The sequence below is a fragment of the Medicago truncatula genome, chromosome 1, assembly GCF_003473485.1.
Source record: "Medicago truncatula cultivar Jemalong A17 chromosome 1, MtrunA17r5.0-ANR, whole genome shotgun sequence".
Lineage (NCBI taxonomy): Eukaryota > Viridiplantae > Streptophyta > Magnoliopsida > Fabales > Fabaceae > Medicago > Medicago truncatula.
Window position 1 is genome coordinate 17,363,329 of NC_053042.1, and position 25,766 is coordinate 17,389,094.

Below are 25,766 nucleotides of genomic sequence, written 5' to 3' on the forward strand. Positions count from 1 at the left end.
AATATTTTGTGATCTCTCTCATGTTCTAAATATATCTATTATCTTTTATTAAAAATTTACAATAAAATATTTTAAAGTCGCCAAAATCACTTAAATTTAAAAGTCACAAAGTATCTCTTGTAAAAAAAAACAAAAAGTCAAAAGAAAACAAGGACCAATTCACTCTTACCAAAAACCAGAATAAGTCATGAAATGAAACAAGAAAACATCAACAGAAAAAACAACCTTAAAAAATGGCATCATTAGCAACAAATTTCTGCGGTTTCATCTTCTTCTTCCCCATTGGTCTCCATCGTTTACTCTCATCTTCCTCTCTCTATCTCCACAACCCTTCTCACTTCCGATCCAAACTCTGGTATCTCTCCGACCCAAACTGGAAAAATCTTGATCTCTATCTTCTCCTCATAGCCTTACCAATCGCTTCATTCTCAGAATTTTTCATCTTTCTCTCTTTCTCCAACCACCCCACTTTCCGTTTCTCATTCTTCCAACAATCTTTCACTCTTTTAGCTTTCTGGGTCTTGATCATATTGATCATTGGATTGGAATATGTTAACTCTTTGCATGTTAGTGATAGTTTTGTTTATGTTTTTGGTGGTGTTGTGTTTTTGATGGAGTATGATGTTATGGATAAAGGTGTTTCAGGTGTTGCTGATGTTGTTTATGGTTTGTTAGGTGGATTGACACTTGTGTGTGCTTCTGCATGTTTTTATTTGTCTGTTAAACCTAATGCATTTTTCGCGGAGTTTTTCTTGTGTTGTGGGATGGTTTTTAAGGGTACTTGGTTTTTGCAAATTGGGTTTTCTTTGTATACTGATTTGTTTGGATTGAAAGGGTGTAAGAAGATTTCGGTTTTGAGTTTGAGTCCGCGGATTGAGAATGTCGATGTTTTATGTGATCTTGATGAGGATAGTTTGAGAGGTATTGCTATGATGGAGCTTTTGTTTATTTTGCATGCTATTGTGGTGTTGATTTTGGGTCTTGGATTTTTTGGATTGGTATCGTGGGGCGGGAATTTGAGAGGCGGTGATGTGAAGGGACCGTTGCTGGCGGATCTTGAATCCACAAGTATGAGATTGTGTGATGCTTCAGAGATCGAGATGGGGTGACATGTGAATGGTTTTTGTTTTGATGGAAACAATGAAGGAAAGTTTACAATGTGAATCACTAATCATCATCATTAGTGTTTTTTGAAATTCAGGTTAGGAAGTGCTTACCGACTTTTCTTTAGTTGGTTGCTTAATTGATTTTTGTAGCAATGTTTCATGTCAGATATTTTGAACACTATATGTTTACAATCAATGAAAGTTATAAAATTTGAAGAAAGTTTGATGATTCTCCTCTTGTGCTTACATCTTTCATATTGAGTATTTATACCTTTTGTTGTATTCAACATAGTTGTTGCTTGGATCATTTGGATTCGTAATATAGTATTTACATTGAAGCTAAAATGAATAACTAATTAACAGCTGCATAACAGAGTTATAAAGGCTAACAAGCTGATAACTGTAATAATAGAAAAACAAACGCACAAGAAGACAATATTTGATCACGGAGTTTGGCTAATTGTGCTAATGTCTTTGACAGTAGAGTGGCTGATGTAGTTTTCTATTATGCAATACTTAGGATTATAGAGAGTTAAGAACTCGATTATAGGGTACGAGTTGTGTTTAACTACCATGGGCAGATTATAAGTTTACCCTTGAGTCGTCCTGCAGGAGCAAAGAAGCTTTTCAGTCCCTTTGCGATGCTTAAGTCAGTCGATAGACTAAGAAATAATACTAGGAATAAGTGTGAGATAGAGAGAATGTTTTTACCTTCATAATGAAAGGTGCTAGTGTTTATAGGCTTGAGTTAGTAACCAGGAAGAGCTTTAACCTTAGATTGTAAGTGATACCAAAACTCTGTTTCTGCTTCATGCCTTAGGGATCATCGTAGAGATGTACTATAGGATTCTTCAATGAGGGAGCATATTTGAGACGTAATATTAAAAAAAAAAAAAAAAAAAAAAACTATCTATGTGCTTTCACCTAACAGCATATGCTTTGATGAGGATTGGTTCATGACATTTAGCAATTCTAAGGTGGCAATAAATAACATTTCTTCTAGACTACATTTCTTGTAGATCATTGGTGAGTTTACATAAATGAAGCACTGACACATACGCAAACATCGGACACAAATGAATCTTCTGAGGTGAAAATGGCAATGTTATTGCGTCTATTTATGAAGCACTGACACATACGCAAACATTGGACACAACATTGATAAGTAGACGTCCATTATAATTTAGAAAATGAAAGCGATCAAATGCAACCATATATGTCGGTGTCATGTTGAACACACTTTTAATCCGAAGTGTCGGTGCTACATCTATCCAAAACTTTTAAGATTTTGCCTTTTGTAGTTAAGTACATGCCAAAACTTTTCAGAAACAAACAAAGGTAGAACTTCAAGCAGAACTGAGATTTAAAACAGCTAGAGTTGTTTTGTTGCTTTCAAATATAGTTATTATGTCAAGTATCTGATGTAGGAAACATGCCTTTAATAAGGATTCAGATCCAATAACACTATCTCTTTTTTTGTACATCATCAATGACAGTATCTAAGGTAAGAGACTTGTTGTAGCATTTCACTCTTCAGACTTACACATTCTGAATACTTAAACCAAACAAACATTATAGCATAACCATTAAACTTTTGAAGGGATGCTCTTCATATTTTGTGGAACATTTCAGCATAAAATTTCAAAATTATATCAAGACATTAATGTTAATCTTAAACTTACACCATCACAAGTTTGTTAGACATGTATTGTCTAGATAAATGAATATCCTCTCTTTTCTTACAATAATCAAGTAGTTTAAAGTCTGATATAAGTTTTTTATAACTATATACAATAATACACTTGAGCAAACTGTTTTTGAAGGGATATTCCAGGTTCTTCTCACTTAGTTGGATTGGAGTCATATTACACAAGAAATAATAACTGCATAAGTATCTACTCTAATTTTGTATATTTTGTTGAAGAATTTTTTTGGAACCAACATTGACGAAATCGTGTAAATCCATGAATTTTAAGTCGGAAAGAAATTCTCTTTATTTTTCTGCCCAAAGTGTACCATCTTTTCTTCATGGTGTGTTTTGACGATCTTACTAGTTTCTTGGTACTCCTACGTCCTGCATGTTGAATAGAAATTGTAGATGAACAATATGCACTCTGTCTGACAACTTTCTCTTTTTCTTATTTTATATTAAATTTGTTCATATCTATGAAGAGTTTAATTTTGATACACTGTCAGTGTAAAAAGATTTACACTGTCAACAAATCACAACCAACAATATATGTGACTTTAGAAGTTATGAATGAAGTCAAACATTTTTAAAAACCTAACGGTTTTGATTGATTGACAGTGTAAACAATCGTGCACTGACAGCGCATATAAGTTAATGTCTACTTACGAATGTAGTTGTCTAGTGTAAACAAAAAATTAACTGTATTCCCTATAAGGGTCATTTCTGAAACAAGTTAATAGTATCATCTGTCTTCTTATGTTTTAAATTTTATTATCAATACTGAAATGTGTTTAACAGAAAGCAAAACCTTGATGTTGTTGTTTCACTTGTTTGGTCTGTTCGATTTCTTCTGAGTTTGTTTGGTGCAGAACCTGCATGTAAGAAGAAAGAATTACCATTTGTCAAACCACGTCTAGCAATTTAAAGTGAATGTATGTCTGTTGCACAACATTATTGTTTCTGGTGTAGGAAATATATGTAGCACCAACCAACGCTTCAGATTGAAGGTGTGTCTGGTGTCCGACACCACATCAACTCATGTGGTTACATTTAATTATTTATTTGTCAACTCATTACTAGTGTCGATGTGTCATTGTCTGTTTTTGTGTCAGTTCTTCATAGCATAACATATATTTTAGTAGGCACTTTGAGGGATCCCATTGAGGTCTCACTGTGCACATAAAATTTCAGCGTTGCATGTACATGAATCTTTGTTTAAACAATAAACGTATTGTGCAATTCAGGTGATTGCGTACCTCAACCAGATTTTCCAAACGTTTCCTCATCCTTCTTTGAATGAAACCTTTGGTGCTCTGTAGTACAAATGTCAGTCGAATATGTCAGAAAAATGTGATTTTCAATTGGAAGTAGTCCTTATGAAACAATATTATTATTATTATTGTTATTGTTACCTTTACATGGTATCTAACATTGGCATTAAAATTTAATAGATTCCAGACAGTTTTGTCTAACCTATTGCCTTCAATATGCCGAGAAGAGATATCTACAAAATACCAAAAGAAAAATGTTAATAACTTCGCGGATGTCTTGGAATCCATCTTCCTCAACATTTCTTGTCTCGATCTCATTTTATTTGATTTTAGGTCCTGTTTGGATAAACGGCTTGATATGCTCTTGTAATATAAATACTTATCATATAAGTGCTTATGTATAAGTCATTTCTACAAAAAATGGTAAAATAAAATCAATTTTTTATACACATAAGCTATAAGCTGTTTTCATTAGCTATTCTGGAAAGTTTATGAAAATGTCGTAAGTTGTTTCCATAAGCTCTCTCAAATAGTCTCACAAGTACTTATGTTGGTATATAAGTTCAAATAAGTCAGTCCAATCAGATTCTTAGAGTTCAAAACTATGATCATGTAATCAAGTTATCGCTTGTAGAGAAGTAGTTCATGGAGTAATTGCTGAAAGAAAATAGTATACCAAAAGAGACAAACCCTCCATTTGTACTCAAATCCTCTAAAGCTTCTCCTGTCAACTCTGGTGGAGGAATGGCTGACCAGGTGCAAGGTGGTGTCTTTACCCATTTATCTGAATTTCCAACATCCACGAGCTCCTATCATAGGTAGTAAAACAAGTGAGCTGAGAGTATATTGGGTTGAAACTAGATTACATATTTTTGATTTCTTAGCTGCAAACCTGAAAGAAAGCCGTGGCAATAACGACGTCGAACTTTTCTTTGAAACGAATTGGGAATATTGCTATGATTCTCTGTTGCTGTATGCAGTATATGATCAATATTGAATCAGTAACTTGTAAGGCATTAGAATATGAACAACTTTTGCTGACCAAATACAATGGTGAGCTGTCTTTGGTTACTAGTGTATCATTTTTTGCTGGAATGTAACTAAATTCGGAAATATTTTCTAAACACCTACAAAATATAAAAGGAATAGATTTTCATAAATAGTTTTGTTGACTACTCAAACTGTGATTTATTTAGAATCAGTAACTTACTCCAAGTTGAAATAATTGATTGATGATGTGATGCCTCACAAGTTTACAGTATCAATATCATCATTTCATGTTGGTCCTCACAAGTTTACAGTGTCAAGCCAGTGGTAAGGGTTTGACCTATAACTTTATGGGATGTAGTTCGAATCCCCTTGGAGACCGTTGTAAAATGACTATTAGTGTCACTTTGATGATTAATAATAATGTTTTAGGTTGTTTGTATGATATCATTCCATATAATGGTAATCTTGTTCATTTTATTCAGAAGTCTGTTTAGAATCACTTATTTGAGTTTACCTACTGACAAAAACAGTTGTGAGACTATTTGAGAGGACTTGTAGAAATTAGAAATAGTTTATGACATGTCCATAAGTTGTTTTTAGCTTATTTATATAAGCTCTCCATGATAGCTTATGATAACATCTTAAAGTTTTTGTAAAAACAATTCCACTTTATTTTATCTTTTGTTATCGAAATAAGTTATACATAAACACTTATATGATAAGCTCTTATAGGATAATTAAGTCTCTTATCCAAACATGACTTTTTTATGACAAGTTCAAAGCTTTGATTACATAGAAATTACCTGCCTGATGACAAAGAAGGGTTCTCTTGGATGATAAACTAGTTTGATGGGTTTGTACATCCCCTGAGATGCATCATCAGAATTCACATTACACAATATTTCTTTCAGCTGTGAACTTATAATTACTGATTGAACTGTGGAAATATCCTCAATGACCTTGACATAGTCTGGAAACAAGAATTTTTCATCATCAGACAGGTTAAAATTTCAACTTAGCTGATGTGAAAATCAAACATTAGCAAGCTGTATAGACTATAGACCCAAAATTATCTGAATCCACTAAGCTTTTAAAGGGCATTAGTTGAACACAAATGTAGCAATATTATCAATTCTGCACAGCTCATGAAATAGTCTGTTGAGTATAAATGATGTCTTTAGTTTTGAGCCGTCCAACCGTGAAACCAAACACGGTCTAATTAACATAATTTTCAATTCACTAGTTAATTCTCATTTGAAACAAAACTACATCATCAAACATCACTTTGCAAGTTTACAAAATGAAAACTTAGAAGCACTAATGCATATAAATTTTTATTATGCAATGTCATGATTATCATTGGTCTTGCTTTTTAACAAGTAATTATTATGCAACCCAACCACTGAAAGTTAATTAAGGCAAACAAACCTTTGTTTCTTGGAATCTGATCTAGGTTAAGCTTTAGAGTAAGCTGGTATCCTTCTCTAGCAGGTTCTTCAATCTCCACAAGGTTGGGACAAATTCCCTTCACCATTTCAATGGTGTATGGTGAAAGATTATTTGGTAGGTTTCCATGGTAAAGCGGTGGTGTTGATATTGACAAGTAAGCCACCAGTGGATTAGTGGCTTGAGACTGTAAAGTAAGAGAAAAATTATCAAACTTTAAACTGAAGCGAATTTCTTTTCTCAGCCCCTCATTTCTCAGAGCCGTCTGGTTGGTCCAGATAATTCAGACCAACCAGAGGCCTTTGAGAAGTGCAGGGTCGGAAAAGAAACATTGCAAAAATTATCAAGTAGCCATTAGTAGATCAAATATCAAACTCGTATAAGTGAGTGGAGGAGAGTTTCACCTGAATGTGGTATTCCACTGATCCAAATTCGTATAAGTGATGATCAATCTCTATAGACTTCTCAGCACTGTAATAAAGTGATGAATAAGCATTTCAGCAACATTTTCTAAATGAAGCATTGCAACAAATCAACTATCCATCTTATTCTAATTTGAGCATTGATGCTGACATTTAGGCACATACCTAAAGATATTTATCAATTAACTATTTGAAAAATACATATTTAATTATTCATTTTTCTATCTTTTCTTAAATATGTGGGCACGCCCAAGTGAACTGTCTAAATACTTGTAATCAACCAAATATTTTTCTTGGTAGTCTAAATCACTTGTTTGATTAGGAGTTTGTGTTTAATGACTAGTGTTATGTTGGTGCTTTGGATGGTGATAGGGGTGGTGTGTTTGTTTTGTGAGGATTTCTCCAATGGTCACACAACCATTTGAGCACGATATTTAGACACGCTCACATATTTAAAAAAAAATAGAAAAGAATTAAAAAATGTGTATTTTAACACAATTAAGTGTGTACTCAAATGTTGTGTCTAAATCATTGTGACCATATAAATATTTTCTTAGTTTAGTGCTTGCAAAAATATCTTAGTTCTCTTCTCTTATGTGATGTTGATATAGGGGAAGCAGTTGGTTTGATAACAATTTTGGAGTATACATCAAATCTTCAATTTGATAACATAGATTTTGCATTAGAGTATAAAAAGGGTGTGGATGCTTTTAGAACAGATGTAAACGATAATAGTGAATTTGGTTGTATAGTAGATACATGTAGACAGTTGTTTTAAAATAGATTTCAAAACTCTCATGCCGAGATTAATAGAAGGCAAGCTAATGAGGTTGTTCACTAGTTAGTTCAAATAACCTTATATAATATTATTTTTTTTGGTAGTGAGCCTCATATAATACTAATGAAATGCATTGAATTGCTTCCTTAAAAAAAAATCCTAATTTAATTATTGTTTGGTTTTGGGTGTTGCGTGCTTCTTAAGTTTTGAGTTGTTTTGTTTGACTTTTCATGATATAACATTTTTATTTTTCTTAGCCTATATTGTACTTCAAATTTGAGTATTGATACATTCTTTTGACTTATTAAAAAATTCCAACTAAGATTTAAACAATAATTTATCACGTACATAGAAGAGCATCTTCTTACTTTAGAACAAAAACAACTTTCTCATTCCTCTATAAATTAAATACGGCTATATCTATATTTCAAAACGATAGATATAATAAACAACTTTATTCTTCATTGAAAAATACTTTATTCTTATGTTCCACATTTTATTAATCTTAAATTTAAATTCTTTTATCTTTCTCTCTTTCTTAAGCCAAAACAAAGAGGCTAGATATAATAAACAAAAAGAAAAGAACACAAATAAATTACAAATTTAAACAACTAAACCTTGACTTTTATTTTTATTTTTTAAATACTAAACCATGAATGAACAAGTATAATGTAAACACTTACCGATAAAGCTTGAGCAATATTTGTTTTAGAGCAGGAGATGATCTCTCAATGCATGCCATTCTGATAAAACTGTCTTCTTTCTCTTCTCAAACTGTGTTAATACACATTTTATTGTTTATTATGAACTATATACAATATGAAATTCTCAACTGTTTTTTGATTATGAAGTTTGAGTGAAATGCAAGTTCGGTGTTGTAATCATGTTTGGTAATCTTTGAAGCAAATCCTCATAGCCACCCTCTTCCACTCAACATTCTTTTTCATTTGCTTTTTTTTTTTTTTTTTTTTTTTTTTGTGTCATTTTCCCTTCTATTCGACTCCTTCATTTATATTAGAGTTAATAGTGTTTTTTACCCCTGTAATATATGTCATTTTCGGTTTTTGCCTCTATAAAATTTTCGGTTTGATTTGCACCCTCGTAAAATTTTTATTTTCCGAAAAACACCCTTAATAGGCCATTCAAAAACCAAAATTTCTTGAAATTTTTTTTGAAAAATGGCCTATTAGAGGTGTTTTCCGGAAAATAAAAATTTTACGAGGGTGCAAATCAAACCGAAAATTTAATAGGGGCGAAAACAAGAAATGACATATATTATAAGGGTGAAAAACACTATTAACCCTTTATATTAATTTGTCCTAAGTTCATGTAACTAACTGTAAATTATTATAAATCGTAATAAAACAATTTTTTTTTTTTTGAAAGAATAAAACAATTATTTAAATATATATAGAGATTCAATTACAAATTTTTTAGTTCAAGAAACTAATTAATATAGTATTGATAATTTTAGAGACAATCACAAGCTTTTTTAACATATTTTTTTAGAAAATATTTTATATAAATAGATTTCAACGGGTCGTTAATTTTTTTTTTTGGTAGATAGAAGAAATGGTAAAACCATCGTAAACTCATATATACAAGATGGAGGTACCGAGGTTCGAACCCCAATCATCGGTCTAACAATTGAGGTAGGATTTATGAGACAACGGCTCGTTAAAGTTAACAAAAACAAAACCGAAATGCAATTCCACACATGCTTTTTTTTTTTTTTTTGGTCAAGTAACCTAGTGGCTAGAGAAATTCACCTTAAAGATGAATAAGTTAGGTGTCCGGGGTTCGAACCTCAACCCCTGCACATTATCCCTTACCAAATGAGCTAAACTCATGGGGATCCACACATGCTTTTTTTAACAACTGTTGAATCCTCTAAATCTCCACTTCTACCACACGCATCCAAGCTAATTGCAAGCCTTCCAACACTCCCCGATAATTCTACCACATACGTAGAGTAGCTTCTTACAAACTTACTTGAACCACATTAGATTGACCTTGAAACAAAATAAAAGTAAATTAATTAATAGTACTCTCTCTCTATTACATATTTTTCCTTTTTTTTTAATCACATATATCTTATTTTGTTTTTTTTTTTTTTTTAAACTTGATATCCGATCCAAGAATCGACTATTTTGAGGGGATCAATCATTCTGCCCATGCGGGGATTCTATCTTGCATTATATGAGACCTTAAGAAGAGTAACCTTCAAGATCCCAAACCAAACATTAGGTCAATCCCAAATGGATTTTGAAAATGTTTACTATTCAATTTCCTACAGTTCAGTTATTTACGATAATAATATAAATGCATATTTTTTTTTAATTTCGTTGAAATGATTAATAATAGACTAAAAAAATAATTGTATTTTTTTTTTATAGTTCTTAATATCAATTTTAATTAAGATTTTACGAAATTGTGACAAAAGTGTATAGTGTAATAGAGTAAAAAAAATTGTGATTAATATCTTAACTACTTTCTTGGTTACATTATAAACAATTTTTATTTTTTTCAGATTCATTAAATAAATTATGTATCTGGACTATATTATATTTTAGATATATCATATATTATATTTTAGATATATCAATTATTTAATAAATTTTAAAAAATAAAAATTATTTATAAATGTGACCGAAACAGAGACTACTATTTAACTAAACAAGTAAAGTTTCCAAACAAAAAGTTTAAAATTAGATTTAAAATAGAGAACATCAAACATACAATTGAATTGTAAACAATTACTAACTGAGAAATGATATTTGAACATTCATTTGGTGATAATTATTGTGACAACTTTCTCTCTCATACTCACATTATTTTTTACTTTATCTTTCTATTGCTATGATTTCCGTGTCAATACTACTTTTTCTTTGTAAATTTTAATTGTCAAATAAGTTGTCACCAAATTAATTCTTCAAATAACACTCCTCTACTCAACCACAAGACAACGCTCATATTTTCTTTGCTACCTCTCACACCAGACATAGAGGTGTGTGACCTAAGAAAATATTTGTTACATATTATTGAAATGTAAGAATCTTGTCATTTAATCATTTAATGCAGTATAGGAATCTTGCGTCCATGTTCAGTGGATTACCTTTTAGGTCAGTGCAAAAGAAGCCAGAAGGGTTCCTCTCATTGCACAACGTATGAACCCCACTTTTTATGCTGAAAATGATAGTTTGTCGCAAAAAGGATGATGATAACAACACCACACCATTCTTCTGTCGCTATTAAATGAGAAAATAAAAACTAAGAGAAATGATATTTGTACAATTATTTTTTAACAACTTTTAGACAACTTTCACTCTCATACTCAAATTATATTCTTACTCTCTCTCTTTCTTTTTCTCTCTCCATTGTTTTTGACCAATGAAAAGAGAGAAAAAGGAGGTTGTCATAGAAATTGTTAGCAAATGGTTGTTCAAATATCATTGCTCAAAATCAAAATAGCCTTATAACATCAAGAAAGAATGAATTGTCAAGAAAAAAGACATCAACAATGATATATAAAAAAAAATCTTTTTTAAATCGTTATTTATATTTAATTAAATGAGAAATTGCTATAAATTATAGGGTTAAATATGTTTTTGGTCCCTATAAATATACCAATTTTTTCGTTTTAGCCCCTCTAAAATTTTCCTTCAACTTTTAGTCCTCCAAAAATTTTCCATCTTCACTTTTGATCCCTCTTTTAAAGTAAACTCATATGTAGAATTCACATTTTTAAATAAAAGTTTGAAGAAAAATTCATAATATTATAAGAATCTCTCCTAAAAAAATTTAGAATTTTTTAACAAAACATGAATTTAATATGAATTTTTATATTTTTGATGGTTAAAAATTCATATTAAATTTATGTTTTGTTAAAAAATTCTAATTTTTTTTGGGAAATATTTTTACAATATTCTACACATTTCTGCATAATTTAATTAAAAAAATACTAAAATTAATTTAAAAATAGGGACTAAAAGTAGTGATTGAAAATATTATAGGGACTAAAAGTTGAAGGAAAATTTTAGAGGGACTAAAACAAAATGTTGGAATATTTATAGGGACTAAAAACATATTTAACCCTAAATTATATTTGTAGACAAATTATTGAAATATAAAAGTATATCTTGACATATTTTTACTTAGCTTAATTGAACTTTTTCCCCTTCTATTTTACCATTTTAATAAGATTTTTTTTTTTTGACAAACCATTTTAATAAGATTGATTGCTCCATTTTTAAACTTAATATTTTGGCTTCTCTATTTTCATTTTTTTACGATTTTTCCCCAACCATTATTTCATCTTCAAAAATTGTGATGTTTAGGGTGGATAAAGATAAAGACATGTAGAATACATTTTATTCTTATCGGGTTATTTGTAACAACAGTGACGAAGATTTTATGTTTAGGTCATTGGTCGAAAATATTAATGTGTTATATTATATCTCTATGTTCGTTTCAATTGCAACTGTCTAGATTGTGAGTAGAGATTTGATGTCATTTTGTGGGCTTTTAACTTTATTTGTGTATTGTTGTGTAATGTTTTTTTTTTTTTTGACAGAGTGTATTGTTGGGTAATGTGTTGCCTAATGCAACCACTTTTGTTGAATTTCAATCATTCGTGTAATGTTCACGTGATGTCGAATTGATTTAATCTCATTGAATCATGAAAAGTTATGTAATTTTGTTGTTTATGACTTGATATAGTATTGGTTTTACTTCCTCTTGGATTGTCATTCTTAATTACAAGTTATAACATACCGAAAATGACTTGGTTTTATAATGCAGAATGCGTTGTCTACGTTACTGATAACAACGGTAGTTAACTACTGCTAGAAGAACGGTAGTTAACTACCGTTGAAGCCAACTTTAAACTGCAGTTAACTATCGTTGAAATAATAAAACGGTGGTTAACTACCGTTGAAGATAATTCCGTAAATTCCATGTGTTTTTAAACAATTACACATGTGAGAAAAGCTATTTTCTCATTTAATTTCGGTGTAGTTTTCTTATTTGTAAGGCCTTAATTAAGCCCACTTTGTAATATAAAAAAAAGGAATGGAGTGTGTTTTAAATAACAAGACAGTAGAGTGTAATATCTCTCTATGTTTCAAGGAAGATAACCGTAATTTACTCTAATAATAATAGTAATCATGAAGAAGATGATAGCTAACCATACATCATGGATTTCTTTACATGTAAAAAAATATTTCTTTAAATACAGATCTAAGTAAAAAATTGCAGCCTTAGTTAACAACTTATATCCTTGAATTCAACCAATAATTTGAGCGTCAAGGTTGAAGATCCGGAATCATGTGAATTTCAGTGACTTAGGTTTTATCATATTATTTGTAGGCATTTTGCCGTTTTATGCTATTAACTTGGGTGCTGTGAGTTTGTTTGCAGATTTACCATTTACGTTTTTAGTGATGTTTGTATATGATGTAATCTATCGATTTGAATGAATGAATATCGTTTTGTTTTGGTCTGGAAAAAAAAATTCCTTGAATAGGTAATAAACCCAATATAATAAAACCCGTGATCAAATTTAATTATGAGAAATACTTACTTAGTTATAACCACAAATAATTTTATTTGTATACACTCACACAAATAAAAAAAAATAAAGAAATAAACATTTATCTATTTTGTTATTTTAAAAGATGAAATGATTAGTATTTTATGTGTGTGCTCAAATACATTTTATTTATGATTGTGTATGTATTTCTCATCAATTATGAACAAGTTTCAGATTCTACTTAGCAACGTTCCAAAACAAACTTTCTTAAATAAGGAAAGACGTTAAGAATTCAATGGTGTCATGCAGGATGAAAGGACCTACCATAACCTGTAATGTAACCACACTATGCTGTCTTTTTGGATTTGGATCCTCAGCTGCAGTATCTTCTGCTGCAATGTCTACTGCTAAATTTGAGCCATTGGATTAAATAAATAAATAATTAAAATAAATAATAATAAAAATATGAAAACTGCCCAATTACATCATGTCGTGTGCGCGTTATTTTGTTTCTACCAGGGAAGTTATTCATTGTTGCTGCAAAAACTAACTAGCTTGTGCCAAAACACAAAGAACACTAATATTCAATTGCCCTTATTTACTTTTTCGATTGTCTCAAATCTCAGGTACGTCTATTGTTTTTTCTCCATTGGTCATAACTAATTTCATATGTTGATCCATTTCTTTTACTTGTAATATTTTTCACTTGCTTGTCCTCATTACTTATATAAGAAACAAATTATTTCACATGTTTGTCCTCATTCACTTTTATGATTACAAAAAACTAACCAACAGAGTTGAGAATTGATTTTAAAATGTGATACATTAAATATTATATATATGTTTCTTTTGTGAGTTATATATACTCTTTTACGTTAATTTAGATTGTTTATATTCATGTATAATTGTTTCTTTTGTGAGTTATATATACTCTTTTACGATGATAATTTAGATTGTTTATACTCATTTATAATTAAATAAGGTATACATTTGGCTACCGCAAATAAGATATACATTTTTTGTTTTTAGGAATTTTTAAGACTTTTGATACAAGATGAATGAAGATTGGAAGCCAAAAGTAGATATGGTTTTCTGTAGCTTTGAAGATGCTTGGGAGTTCTGGAACACTTACGGTGGTAAGGTTGGATTCGGAGTGAGGAAAGATTATACACACAGAAAAAAGGATGGTTCAGTTTCTTCTTGTAGGTTTGTTTGCTGCAAAGAAGGCATGCGAAAGCCAGACAAGCGAGATTATAAAACAAAGAATCCAAGACTAGAGACCAGAACAAATTGTGAAACAAGGTTAGGACTTAAGAATGTGGATGGAAAATTGATGGTGCATGATTTTGTGGAGGACCACAACCACGAGTTACTTTTGCCAGAAACAACTCATATGTTGTCGTCTCAACGAAAGGTTTCTGAAATTCATTGTCAACAAATTGAACTAGCTGATAGTGTCGGTGTACAACAAAAGAAATCGTTTGATTTATTGAGTAAAGAAGTAGGAGGCAGAACTAACTTGGGTTTTATACGTCTTGATCAAAAGAATTATCTTCGGAAAAAAAGAGAAAGAAGTTTGGTACAAGGGGAGGCCGGCTATTTATTGCAATACTTTCAAAGAAAGACGGTAGGAAATCCAACTTTCTACCATGCTTATCAGCTAGATATTGAAGATCAAATCACCAATGTGTTTTGGGCAGATGCTAGGATGCTGGTTGATTACAGTTATTTTGGTGATGTTGTTTCTCTTGATTCAACATATTGCACAAATAGTTCGCACAGACCACTAGCAATCATCTCGGGATTTAACCACCATCGAGGAGCCGTAATTTTTGGAGCTGCATTATTATATGACGAAACTGCTGAGTCATACGAGTGGCTCTTTGAGACATTTCTAGAAGCACATAAGCAGAAAATGCCTCAAACAGTTTTTACTGATCAAGCCAAATCAATGGCAAAAGCATTAGCCGAGGTTATGCCTGAAGCTTACCATGGTTTATGTACGTGGCACTTGATGCAAAATGGAATTAAACACTTAGGAAATTTAATGAAGGGGGAATCTTATTTTCTTAGTGACTTTAAGAAATGCATGTATGGTTATGAAGATGTAGAACAATTTGAAGATGGTTGGACATCCCTCCTTATAAAGTATGGTGTTCAGAAAAATGATTGGTTGCAAATAATGTACAATATAAAGGAGAAATGGGCATCTTGTTACATGAAGAAGACTTTGACATTAGGGATGCGAAGCACTCAACTTAGTGAAAGTGTGAATGCAGATATTAAAAATTTTATGAGTAAGAACTTGGATTTAATTAAATTTTTTGAGCGTTTTGAAGATGTTGTAGAAGAAAAGCGGTATAAAGAATTGAAGTGTGAATTTGAAGCACGCCAAAAAATTCCAAGACTGAAGAACTCATATTCTGATATTTTGCAACAAGTGTCCAAGCTTTATACTCCTACTATTTTCGACTTATTCCAACGTGAGTATGAGTTGTTTGAAGCATGCTTTGTGAAAAGCATGGACATACAAACATCATTATCTACTTATGTTATTGCCAAGAAAAGGAATATGGGAGAATGGCAAGTGACCTTCGATTTGGAAAAGAATACAATTTGTTGCTCTTGTCGTAAATTTGAAAGCTTTGGCATACTTTGTTGTCATTGCTTAAAAGTCTTCATTCATATGGACGTTACGTCAGTGCCTGAGCCTTATATTTTAAAGAGGTGGACAAAGATAGCAAGAAGTAGAGCTTCACAAACTATTGGTGTTAGTCATGTGGTAGAAGACTTGGATTTATCTCCAGCACAATGTTATAAGGAAATTTGTCCCCGCTTTATTAGGATAGTCACAGAAGGATGTAGAAGTCCTAGAGCTGTTGAGTTTCTTAAGGAAGTTGCTGATGAATTGGACGAGCAAATGCTAAAGTTTCAAAATATGCAAATAAGTAGTGAACAAGTGAATGGAACCTCTAACAATATTAAAGAGATATCAATTACTAATGATTGTGCAACACAAGTAAAGGGGTTTAAGAACAACGAAGGTCCAAAGGGTTCAAAACGTTGGAAAGGTTGGGTAGAAACAAAACTGGCCAAGAGAAAGAAACGTGCGAAGTCCATTGCTTCACAAATTCAAGAACCTTTGGTATTATTAATATATTTAGTTTTATTTTTTGTTTTTGTTGACTACATAAGCTTACCTTTATATTTCTTTTTTTCGTGTAGAAGAACAAAGGTAAGCAGGGTTCCAAAAATATAAAGAGGCGGGATGAAGTGTCAAACATAAGTGCTCCACAAAGTCAAAAGCAATATGTTGTGTCCAACACTAGTGATTTACAATGTCAACAACCATTTGCATCGTCAATTACAAGTGCACCTATATGGCTTAATAATGCATACAATCAACCATCTATGGTTAGCTAATAACAATTTGAATTTGTGAATGACCTTAACTATGTTTAGTGTTTAAATTATTTTGGGTTTTATGTAGGGAGACGATGGAACTTCTAGTCAATTCGGTGTTGCTAGTTTTACTAGCTTATTGATGGTAAATTTCAAATTATACGATTCACTTTCAAATCTATATATATAATATTAACTTGCATTTTTTAAATTATAGGAGCAACTTGATGATGGTACCAAAGACTTGAATTGAGGCCCATAGTTGTATCGAGATGTTGAAGAGCTTATGATACAAATTCAGTGTTGACATGAGTTTTTTTTTTTTTTTATTAGCTGCTATTTTTGATTAGTTATTTAAGTGTTATCATGAATTTTTAATTAGGTGTTGCTTTACATAAGCCCCTTTTACAATTATTGTACTATTTCTTTGTTGTTTGATTAGGTGCTGTCAAATGTCAATGCAAGTAAAACATCCATTTGCTTTTCTTGTTTACAAAAGTAAATGAATTCTATATTGTTATAATTAGAACCAAAGTATAAAATGAGGATGAATACTTGTGTGGAAACCACAAATGTAAAACATTTGGACACACTCACACAAATTGAAGGTGCAGTAGCTGTCTTTGGTTTTGTTTGTGGGGTGGTTTTTTTCCAGTTCATGCTTCAAGGGCTGGTCATGCACGGATGTTGGCTGCTATGGCTTTTGGTTTGTTTTTCTTTCAAACAGTAGTGTAGGTAATGGTATGGTATTGGGGGGTGGCAGCCTTGCTGGAGTTTTTTGTCTAAGTTTTTTCTATGTGAATTATGAGGAAGGGGTATGCGTTCTTTTGTTATACGGGAGCAGCTGTTTTTATATAATTAACATATAGGTGGCCCTTACGCAGCTCTTTTTGTCTTAGAGTTTTCAAACCAATAACAACATCGACGTCTACAATCATCAATGGTTGCGCTGAATTCAGATATATCATTGCTTACCTTATTGTAATAATCTACAACCCTTTTGGCATCCATCTCAAAGTCGACATTAGTGAGTTTCAGCTCATGTACCCATTGGATAGTGTATGAGAGGCCCAAAGCTTCACCTATACCCGATTCACATATAGGACTAGACCGTAGCGTCTTGGCTGCCACAAACTGTCCAGCTTCGTCCCTTATAAACATATAAACACCAATAACATTCAAGGATCTCGAGAATTCCGCGTCAACATTACACTTAAGCCTTCCCGTGCCTGGTTTCTGCTACCTGATGTGCTGCTGCTGTGTGGAATTGCTGCTGCCAGCTGATATGGTGCTGACAGCACGCATAGCAGGTTGCTGTTCGCCCTCTCCCAGCACTGAACTGCTGCTCCTGTCGGCTGACACGGTGTTGTTCGCCCTCCCCCAGCCTAGCTTTACACATATATGCTTCCTTCCATCCGTGTAACAACTTACGCGCACATTCAAAAATAACTTGACAGGTTTCCGACACATTTTGCTAAATTTGCATATTCCGTGACTTCCAAAAGTAAAAAAGAAATGAATTTAATAATGTATTTTTTTTTTAAATAATCAAAAGATATATTGTTTTAACTTCTCTAAAATGAGTTTGTACCGTCATTAAAATAAGTTTTTTAATTTAAAATCCAAGCAACATGATATAATACTCCAAACCAGTACATGTTCAAAAAAATAAAGGCTTAATAACAGTTTTGTACAATCTCTTTTGCACTTTCAAATCCTACAAACTAGTATGCACTAACCAAACCAAACTCTACCAAGCCACAAGGCATGCATAATAAGTCCACACAAGAAAGATGAGAAGTGAGATGATGAGAATTGAATAGAGGACCACTGATCACTCAACGATGAAAATTTTGATCCCTGGTTCTTCAAATCGCGTTTCGCAACTTGCATCGGCACATACCGCACCCAAAAGAAATTTAGGGGTTTGAATAGGTGATTGTTGAAAGAGACGGTGTATCTGATTTTTGAAGATTTTGTCATTCTCACTCACTGAGTTGTGTGTTCTTGTTTGCCATTCGAAAACAAAATAACGTGCGCACGACATGATGTAATTGGGCAGTTTTCATATTTTTATTATTATTTATTTTAATTATTTATTTATTTAATCCAATGGCTCAGATTTAGCCGTAGACATTGCAGCAGAAGATACTGCAGCTGAGGATCCAAATCCCTGTCGTTTCCACCCTAATCATAACCGTCCAAACTGGAATGTTGTTGATGCAAATTAACAATGCTGAATCATTGATAAAAAATAAGAAAATATATGTAATAAAAATATATTCGAATAAGCAAAATGAATGACTTTAAAAACGATCCTTATTAACTTCAATTTCTTATACATCTTTATCTTTATCTTTATTATATATATTTGCGCTATTTTTTTTTTAAAGTACACTTGTCATTCAATCTTGCTTAACCTCATTAATTGCTCTTACACAAATACACAATTGTTTTCACAATTAATCATGTTTGATTTCTACCACATTTACATTAATCCACATCTGCACATTGATTGTTGTTAAAGGCAAATCATGCATATCATTTCTCACATAAAGAACAATCAACTCATTCTTCTTATTTGAGCAACAATCGTGGTTAGGTTACTCCTCCTCTTTTGAATTCTTTCAATATTTTTCTTTCAAATTATTTCATTTCTCATTCAAAATCAAAATAAAATAGAAGAGCTTTCTATTCATTCCAAATATGTGTCTCCCTCATCTCTCTAATTCGCTCCTCATTTTCTCCTTTTTGACTCACTCTCTTACTTTCTCATTTTTTTCTCCTCTTCAATCTCTCATTCTCTCACTTTTATTTTATTAACAAACCTCCTGTACTCAAACCATTCTGGGGGCCAAATTTTTTGATAAAATCTATGACCACGCACGATATTTTTTACGAGGAAATGAATATTTTGTAATTTTATTTTTGTATTAAATTTGTTGTATTCTAAAAAACGTCTTATTTCTTTGTGTGTGTTTCCATTTTAACCTAATTTTTATTTTCTGATGATTCAAGATTATTGAGTTTGGTTTTATGTTCACCTTTTTTCTAAAGCATCGATCTTAATATGGAAGATGTTTTTTTTTTGTTTAACATTATGCTTTTAAATTATTTTTTTAGAGGAATTTGGGAGTCCATCGTAAATATTCACGTTATAATATGTATGATCATTTTGTTGCTGAGTTCTTTGGGAAAATGTGTTGCTGATGTTAGTAAATATGTTGGAATGGTAAAAAAAATGATAAATAAAAAGTAGTCCATGATGAGCGTATGAATCATGATGAAAAATTTAGTAATAAACTGCAAATATTTTGAATTATACATTTACATGAACAAAATGCAATTATAAGAAAAAACATTTATACTAAAAAAATATAGTTATAATTAATTTCAAGCTCTTTTTTGATATTTTTTTATGAAGAAAAAAAAGTTCTATCATATCAATGTGAAAAATTGTGTTTTTATCGTGTAGGAAAATTAATTTTATTCTGAATCATACCCATTTACAATAAAACAATCAATAGTTAGCATTTCATTTAACCGATTATTTTTTAAATGACTATTTTTTTAAAAAAAAAGATCCCTGCTCTATCATATTTTTCAAGAATATTTTTAAAAAAGTGTTCAATATGAAAAAATAATAATGTTTTAATAGTGGTATAATTTTTTAATATTTTATACACATTTTAAATTTTAAAAATAGATGTTTTTTCTTTAAATAAAAAGTTACATATTAAATAATAAATGACAAATTAATTTGTACAATAAGAGATTGATTTTTTTTAGGCATTAATGATGATTGATTAAGGCTTTGATGATATTTGATGGCATAAAAATTGCTTCATATTCTTTTTGAATATCAATTTAATCAATTCTTATCACATTATTCTATTTTGTTTTTACTATTCAATCATTAAACAATGACATTGTTTTTTTTTTGGGACATTGCTTTCTAATTTTTTTTCAAAAATATTCAAATATAAAAATAATGTTATTCCAAAAAGATTGACACTTTTTTTCGATATGGTCATGTTGATGAAGTTTGGTAAAACTTTGGGCTTAGAAATTTGTCATCCAAACTTCATTGTTATTTTTTTTTGTCAAGTAGCGTAGTGGCTGAAGCTCACACAATTGAATGTGGAGAAGTGAGGTGTCCGGGGTTCGAACCTCGGCCCCTGCATAAAATATGCATTGTCTCTACCAACTGAGCTAAGCTCACGGAGACTCATTGTTATAATCTTCCATTAGTAGGTGAATTGACTGACTCAAAGCAAACATAATAATGGATAGTCAATTGGTTTTTTTTTTATACATTTCTAGGAAAATGATCTTAATTGATTTGATTTGATCTTTATATATGAACTTTTTTTCTTCTTAATTTTGTTATGTTCTACATTTTTGTTTTACAAGAATGTTATGTTCGACATAATATTGATCCTTCTATAGCTAGCAGTATATTATTGATGAAGTTATTTTGGAATAAAGATATAAATCAACAGTTCAGATTCTCCATTTCTGTCGTTTCTAAGTATGAATCAACCATTAATGTAAAAAAATTAATCAATCAACGTGCTTGGAATGAAAATCTTATATCATCAAATAAAATGTATAATTAAATTAAAGAACGGATTAAATGACAATAAAAATTCATAAATGAATTTATATGAAAAATAACCGTTCAAATAAGACTTAACAAAAAGATCCAAATAATAATATGTACATTTTTCAAATCCTTTTAGTTAGTAATTTAATCTCAACAAGAGTGCATCAAAGATCCTATGCAAATCTTCTCCCATTTTCATTTTCACTAAAGAAAAAAAAATGATGTTAGCCCTTTAATTATTTCTTGCATTGGTACCATTTTCTAATGATCATTAATTTCTCAAGGATGTATGTATCATGTATGCATATGTTTTTTATTTTGTACATCAAAAAATTTTTTTTTTCTTTCAAAAAGTTCTATTTCTTTTGTCAAATAAAAAATCCACTAGTCTATAAGTTTTAACTCAACTGATAAAATGTTTGTTAGGTGATAATGTGACATGGTTTAAACTCTGACTCCTCCAAATACATGTTTGAGTTTCTAATGACCATTGTCATCGCATCTATCTAAAAAAAACATGTTGTATTCTTTAAACGAGATTATTCGATAATTATAGGCCTTATATTAGGAACGTTTCTGTCAAAAAATTTGGTCTATTTTATTCTTGGGTTTCTGTAAAAAGGAAGAGTTTATTTTTTATTATTTTTTTGTGTAAGGAAGAGTTTATTATTTAATTTGTCTGTTTCATTGCTACTTGGAATTTTATATTGAATATATTTATTTATCTATTTAAAATTTACTCATATGCATTAAATGGTCCATGTAACGGAGATAGTATTTGTATTAGTAAAATGAAATGAGCCTTAAAAAAAAAACATAAGCCTTAAAAAAAATCATTACTTGCTCGATAAAGTATGTTTTAAGTGTTAACGGTCCATGATTTTTGCCCCCATCACATGTTAATTTGTTGGTCAAAGACATTTATTTCCAATCATTGTAATTGATAAAAAAAACTTCAATTAAAAAACAATCAAATATGATGATCAATAATTTTAATGAGTCTTTCAATTTTAAAATCTCAACATTTATTTCTTTTATTGCATTCTGAAATATTTCTATACTGTATAACAAAATTTGTTATGCAACTCATTAACTATCATCCATCAATTATTCCTCTAATTTGTTAATCAAATTATTAAAATGTAGTGGTGCAATGTACATTAGCAATATGGGTTTGTAATTTTCCACTATAAAAAGTGTAACTTTTGGCTCTACGGTCTGATGAGTACGTTATAGAGAATCACGAGATATAACTACATTGTAACCATGAATTTGTTTTACAAATGTTATTGAACCTTTTTAATTTTTCATCAAATGCGTATTAGTCAACCATGGAGTTATAAATTATTAATTTGGTATAATATAATTTTTTCAATTATAAATTGGATCAACCAAAAAACGGTCGTATTTAAACTGCATGAAAGTGAATCAATTCAGATTTTCTTAAATGAATCATCTAAACCGAATCGAACTGTCAGTATTTCAAATTTTAGATCAAATAAGTGTTTTCCTTATAACCGAACGATATCACAAAAACCATAGATATAAGTAAACTTCTCATCGATATAAATGTATGAATGTAATAATTTACCTGCTGAACATTGATTTTGGAAGAAACTTCGCTGATGAACTTAAAATAATAACAACAAAAATGCATTTAACAAATTTTGCAAGGCAAAATTTAAAGGGAGCACTTAATTAACACTTTTAACGCCACTTAGTTAAATTAACAATATACGTGAAAGATTCAACTATGGAAATTGATTCAATGATTATATTATCTCTATTAGATTTTGTAAGACACGTTAAATCAGTCTTTTTATTTGCGTATGACTAATTTGATCCCTACACATTTTTGTCAGGGACCAAAATAGATCTTCATTTTTACCATTTAATCTAATGCAATTACACTATTAAATTAAGGGTAATTGATTTGACTACTTGCTTCTTTTTGTTATAAATATTGTTTTTAGTCTCAATATTTTCATGCCATTTTGGAATTTATATGAAAACTTCGAAATTCTTCTTAAAATCTATCTTCTATTTTATTGAAACAATTTTATTATTCACTTTTTTTTCCCATTTTCTAATTCACTGATTTTTTTATCACCATTATATGTTGACCAAATTCACAAATTTACTTTTTGATACTCTTCAGATCTAATGGCTTAACGTAGGAATGATGAATATATAATCAAGGAGCTTAATTTGATACTCTCAAAATTTCCACACCACTTTCAATTCAACGTTCTTATTTTCAAAAGTTTTGTTAAACCTATTTTTTCTCTATTTGTTACATTTTTCATGCTTGCTATTGCAACAACTAATTTGATCTCTTTAAATCCCTAAAAATATTTTGATCTATTTAATTAATCATGTACGATAATCATGGAGTTTGGTAGTTCATATTGTTATACTCTGATATGTTCATAATCTCAAAAGTGACGTGGTCTTGGTTGATAGATGAAATCCAATAACTAAAATTTAAACAAATGATATCCACAAACTAACAAAATAGTTTAGACTATTACTTTTTCCATCCTGTAAGTTTCCTCGCGCACCCTATTTTTTTCCAAAAATGCCCTTGAGTTTTCGGATTTCATAATCCAGAATGGTGTTTTCCTTTGTTATAGGGTGAAAAATGGAGTTACGGTTTTTCCGGATTTTGTAATTCGGAAACATCAAATAATAGGGCACGTTAGATGATGTTTCTGGATTACATAATCCGGAAACCCCCTAAACACCATTTTTCAAGGTAAAACAGTTTGAATTATATAATCTGAGCTGTATCAGCACAAATTCTAAACATGTTTGTAACATGGATAGTCATTTTAGGGACAATATTAATCTTCCTAACTCTCATCCTTCCGTTTTTGGGTCATTGTTACCTGTTCTTAGTCAAAAATCGAATTTTCGGGCTACTTGATTGGATTGCTCCGAAACTTCCCCAGAAAATCAGAAATCCAAAATTCAATCGTCTAGACCCATTTTTCATATTCTTAGAAAAATTCAAAAAAATTTGCATTAGTTTTATTTGATGTTTAGAATTTTTTGGTGCTATTTTTATATTTTTATGATTTTATTTGACAGATTTTAAGCATTTTTTACTTAGTTTTTTTTTGTTGTTTTTAAAAAGAAAAACTCAAAACTGTTAAAATGTGAGAGAGTCTGATGACTGATTATACATAAGAATTGTCCGGATTATAAAATCCGAAATAGTAAACATGAATCCGGATTTTAAAATCCGGAATGCACAAGGACATTTTTGGAAAAATTACAGGGCGCGGGAGAAGGTCATAGGGTGGGAAAAGTAATAGTCAATAGTTTATCATAATGTTGGGATAATTCTAGGACTCCTGAGTGGGCCTAGACTGAGCTGGATAATCATATATTAGGCCAATATCAACTATACAAGTGAGATTGACACCGCATCTTCAGATAAAACCTTAAGGCATTAGACATATGAGTCATCTCACTTATATGTTTTTTCAAAATATACTCATCCATCCAATGAAGAGTGGTAACTCAATCTTGACAACTCTTAATCAAGTGTGCAACTATTTGTGTCTGTAATTATGTGATATAGTCAAATCAGGTTAAATAGAATCACAACATGTTAAATAGGTTAGTTTAAGTGGTTTCATGAATGAAGATTTAAGTTCATTTTTTTGATGGGAAGAGAGAAATGAAAATAGAAGAAAAAGAATGAATATGAAAAAGGAATTTGAACATGAGAGAAACAATAAGGGAAATATATGTAGCGTGTTTTGACCATGAGAGTAAATGGAATAGGCTGGGTTGTCGGTAATTATATGAGTTTGTTGAAGGATTTGAAGATTTTTGGGTAACTACATTACCAAAAATTTAAACTTAATTATAAAAATATCACATCACTTTAAATGTATAATAAACATGTATTTTGTCAACTTAGCATAACACATTTTCAAATAATAAAGATTGAATAAAAAAACAGCATGAAAGAGAATGAGATCCAAAAACTAAATTTCAATATAAAAAAAATGACATTCAAACATTAATAAAATTATTCTTTATATTGTTGGGACCACAGAGGATGTCTACATTAAGTTGCATCATCATATTAGGTTAAGAGCAATCACACAAGTGAGATCGACACTACATATTAACTTAAAATGAGTAATGGACATGTATTTTGTCAATTCAGCATAATAAATCTACAATTTTCCATTGTCAGATCCCACCAAAGATCAAAAGTTAAGTAATTTAAAATAATAGATGTTGAATAAAAAAAATAGCATCAAAACGAATGACATCCAAAAACTAAAATTTAAAAAATAAATAAATAAAAGATATCCAAAACTAACAAAACCACCTATCATAATGTTTAGACTCCCGGGGGAGTTGAAACAGGGTTGTATAATCACAGTAGGGTAAAGTCAACCATAAAAGTGAGATTCACACCATATTTTTATTCAAAATCTAAAGGCATTAGGTATATGGGTCATTTCACTTATATTTTTCTCATCATCTACTTTTTTATCCAATG

At 30.6% G+C, this 25,766-nt stretch overlaps 3 protein-coding genes across 3 annotated transcripts; 2 read left to right on the forward strand and 1 right to left on the reverse strand.

Annotated features, from left to right (window-relative positions):
• The first annotated feature begins 233 nt into the window (after positions 1-233).
• Positions 234-1,109, forward strand: LOC11425486 (uncharacterized). Its single transcript, XM_003590101.3, has one exon. It carries the CDS (start codon positions 234-236, stop codon positions 1,107-1,109), a length of 876 nt encoding a protein of 291 aa, XP_003590149.2.
• Positions 1,110-2,784: 1,675 nt separating this feature from the next.
• On the reverse strand, positions 2,785-8,537 carry LOC25483028 (actin-related protein 2/3 complex subunit 2B). The gene is made up of 10 exons (XM_013611670.3): positions 8,387-8,537; positions 6,908-6,974; positions 6,486-6,690; positions 5,861-6,027; positions 4,960-5,037; positions 4,744-4,876; positions 4,209-4,300; positions 4,053-4,109; positions 3,605-3,668; positions 2,785-3,180 (listed from the first exon to the last, which is right to left on the reverse strand). The coding sequence occupies exons 1-10, from the start codon at positions 8,443-8,445 to the stop codon at positions 3,002-3,004; spliced, it is 1,101 nt and encodes a 366-aa protein (XP_013467124.2). The 5' UTR covers positions 8,446-8,537; the 3' UTR covers positions 2,785-3,001.
• A 5,750-nt stretch (positions 8,538-14,287) lies between these two features.
• LOC112418533 (protein FAR1-RELATED SEQUENCE 5-like) lies at positions 14,288-16,472 on the forward strand. Its single transcript, XM_039830219.1, has 2 exons — positions 14,288-16,304; positions 16,459-16,472. Exons 1-2 carry the CDS (start codon positions 14,288-14,290, stop codon positions 16,470-16,472), a joined length of 2,031 nt encoding a protein of 676 aa, XP_039686153.1.
• Positions 16,473-25,766: the final 9,294 nt, after the last annotated feature.

Coding starts and splice junctions, on each gene's coding strand:
- LOC11425486 (XM_003590101.3), top strand. CDS start 234: ATGGCATCATTAGCAACAAATTTCTGCGGTTTCATCTTCTTCTTCCCC.
- LOC112418533 (XM_039830219.1), top strand. CDS start 14,288: ATGAATGAAGATTGGAAGCCAAAAGTAGATATGGTTTTCTGTAGCTTT.
- LOC25483028 (XM_013611670.3), bottom strand. CDS start 8,445: ATGGCATGCATTGAGAGATCATCTCCTGCTCTAAAACAAATATTGCTC. Junction 4,877..4,959: donor TTGCCACGGCTTTCTTTCAG/GTTTGCAGCTAA, acceptor TACCTATGATAG/GAGCTCGTGGATGTTGGAAA. Junction 3,181..3,604: donor AGTGAAACAACAACATCAAG/GTTTTGCTTTCT, acceptor TTCAACATGCAG/GACGTAGGAGTACCAAGAAA.